General features: G+C 36.0%; 1 protein-coding gene across 1 annotated transcript; it reads right to left on the bottom strand.

Moving 5' to 3' along the window:
• Positions 1-631: 631 nt before the first annotated feature.
• Positions 632-1,217, bottom strand: LOC148017744 (uncharacterized). Its single transcript, XM_087661495.1, has 2 exons — positions 930-1,217; positions 632-847 (listed from the first exon to the last, which is right to left on the bottom strand). Exons 1-2 carry the CDS (start codon positions 1,215-1,217, stop codon positions 632-634), a joined length of 504 nt encoding a protein of 167 aa, XP_087517621.1.
• Between the last annotated feature and the right edge of the window lie 482 nt (positions 1,218-1,699).

The raw sequence follows: 1,699 nt of genomic DNA, 5'->3' as shown, positions 1-1,699 counted from the left end.
ATAAGGAATCCAACTAAATTGGTACTATTATCTCAAATTTTTTAAGATGTATATACATTAATATGTTTGATTTCAACATTCATTTGACATTTATCTTTTTTTACAGTTGGAGATTGAAGATTTTGATAACTTCTTGGGACGGGGTAAAGGGATAAGAATTGGTATTAGTTCACATAAAGATGTTACACTTGGCCATTACTTAGCAAGGATTGATCCGCATGTTTTCTTGGTTTTTCATAACATCTTCTCAGAGGAAGCAACATGGCCTATACTATGTAGTAAGGCACTTACAAGGCTACTTGGTTTCTCTGGGTTATAATACAATGCACACAAGGTGATGCTTTTGGAGAAGACTGCGGTAATTAGGATTTTTGGTTATGGTCTTGGTTTCTCTGCTTCTAGAGCATGATACTTTCTGGCCCTCTCATCTTATGCTTTGGCAGCAAATCGAACTGATATAAAATCAATAGTTAGCCACAAGAGAAGAAAATTTTTGCGTTGGAGAGGAAATATCTCAGAAAGGGAGGATGATGTAAAGGCTCTTGAGAGCTAGCTTTGTACTTTCCTTTCATGAATTCTCAAGTTGAAGTATTCATTCTTTGAAGTTGTCGTCGAAAAATACTATGAATTCTTAAGTTGAAGTATTCATTCTTTGAAGCTGTTGTCGAAAAAACCAATTGAATAGCTCCTCAAGAGCATTGCTTTTTGTAACTCCACCTCCATGTCTTGTGCTTCGAAAAAAACTTGTACGTGCTTGATAGTGAGATTTTTCCATGACTTGGCTGCTATAAGTTGCGAGGGGGCCTTGCTTCTTCACAAAGCAAGGCCCATGGATATGAAGGATATGCTGCAAATTCATAAGGGTAACAATTAGTTTCTGCCAATGGAAATTTTATCAAAGAAAGCTTGGATTAAATATTCTCTCTTACCAAATAAAAAGTGATATCTTTTTCTCCCCATGCCTCCTTTATTGCCTGAACAAGATTTGTAATCGAACATTTAAACTCTTCTAGATACGTGTACGTTTTCGTTTGTTGCTTGAGGAGCTTTAGGAAGACATCAACATGTCTCCAAACCTCCATCCTTAGAAATGCAAGTTGTGGTGTGGTTGCAACGTTTGTCGTTATCCTACACATCTCTCTCCAATGGTGCCAAGTAATGCTCACCTGTTTTTCTGTATGGTTACCTAAAAATCGTCTAGCTTTTGAGCCTCCCATTGAGACATCAGTCAAGGCATCTCTTGTTTTCCCTAAAAGTGTTGGATCTTTTCTTAAATGAACTTGACCTTCATGAAAACCCATTTGTATGCATAGTTAAGATGCAACCTGAGAAGTTTATCAATAATTCTAATCTCTACATGCAAAGTACATATATGAACATTAGTAAGAAGAATTGAAAGAATTGGATCCCATATATCTTCCTTGTTTTTTTTAAACTTAGATCTATAGAGTCTCTAGTTGGGGCTCTTCTTACAGGGCACTAGTTGCTCCAATTTTTAGATCCAATACTTTCCATGCAATAAATACAAGGATATTTTACATTTGTCCCATTACATATTCCAAGCATACATTTGATAGTTTTCAAGTCAGCGCTCATGTGCCATTCCACATTAAAATTACCAACCCCATCAACAACCAACATTTCTCCTTCACTTTGAGACTTAATAATGTTTGGAATACCTGTATGAGTAAATAACCAT

The sequence above is a fragment of the Lygodium microphyllum genome, chromosome 21, assembly GCF_053477565.2.
Source record: "Lygodium microphyllum isolate KBCC chromosome 21, Lygodium_microphyllum_v1.1.10, whole genome shotgun sequence".
NCBI lineage: Eukaryota > Viridiplantae > Streptophyta > Polypodiopsida > Schizaeales > Lygodiaceae > Lygodium > Lygodium microphyllum.
Note: the sequence above shows the minus strand (reverse complement) of the source record. Positions and strands in the feature narration are given on the sequence as shown.

Bases quoted from the DNA above. Each gene is read 5' to 3' on its own strand.
- LOC148017744 (XM_087661495.1), bottom strand. From the start codon at position 1,217: ATGGGAGGCTCAAAAGCTAGACGATTTTTAGGTAACCATACAGAAAAA. The intron at 848-929 runs GTAAGAGAGAAT...ATGAATTTGCAG, and splicing joins AAGATATCACTTTTTATTTG to CATATCCTTCATATCCATGG.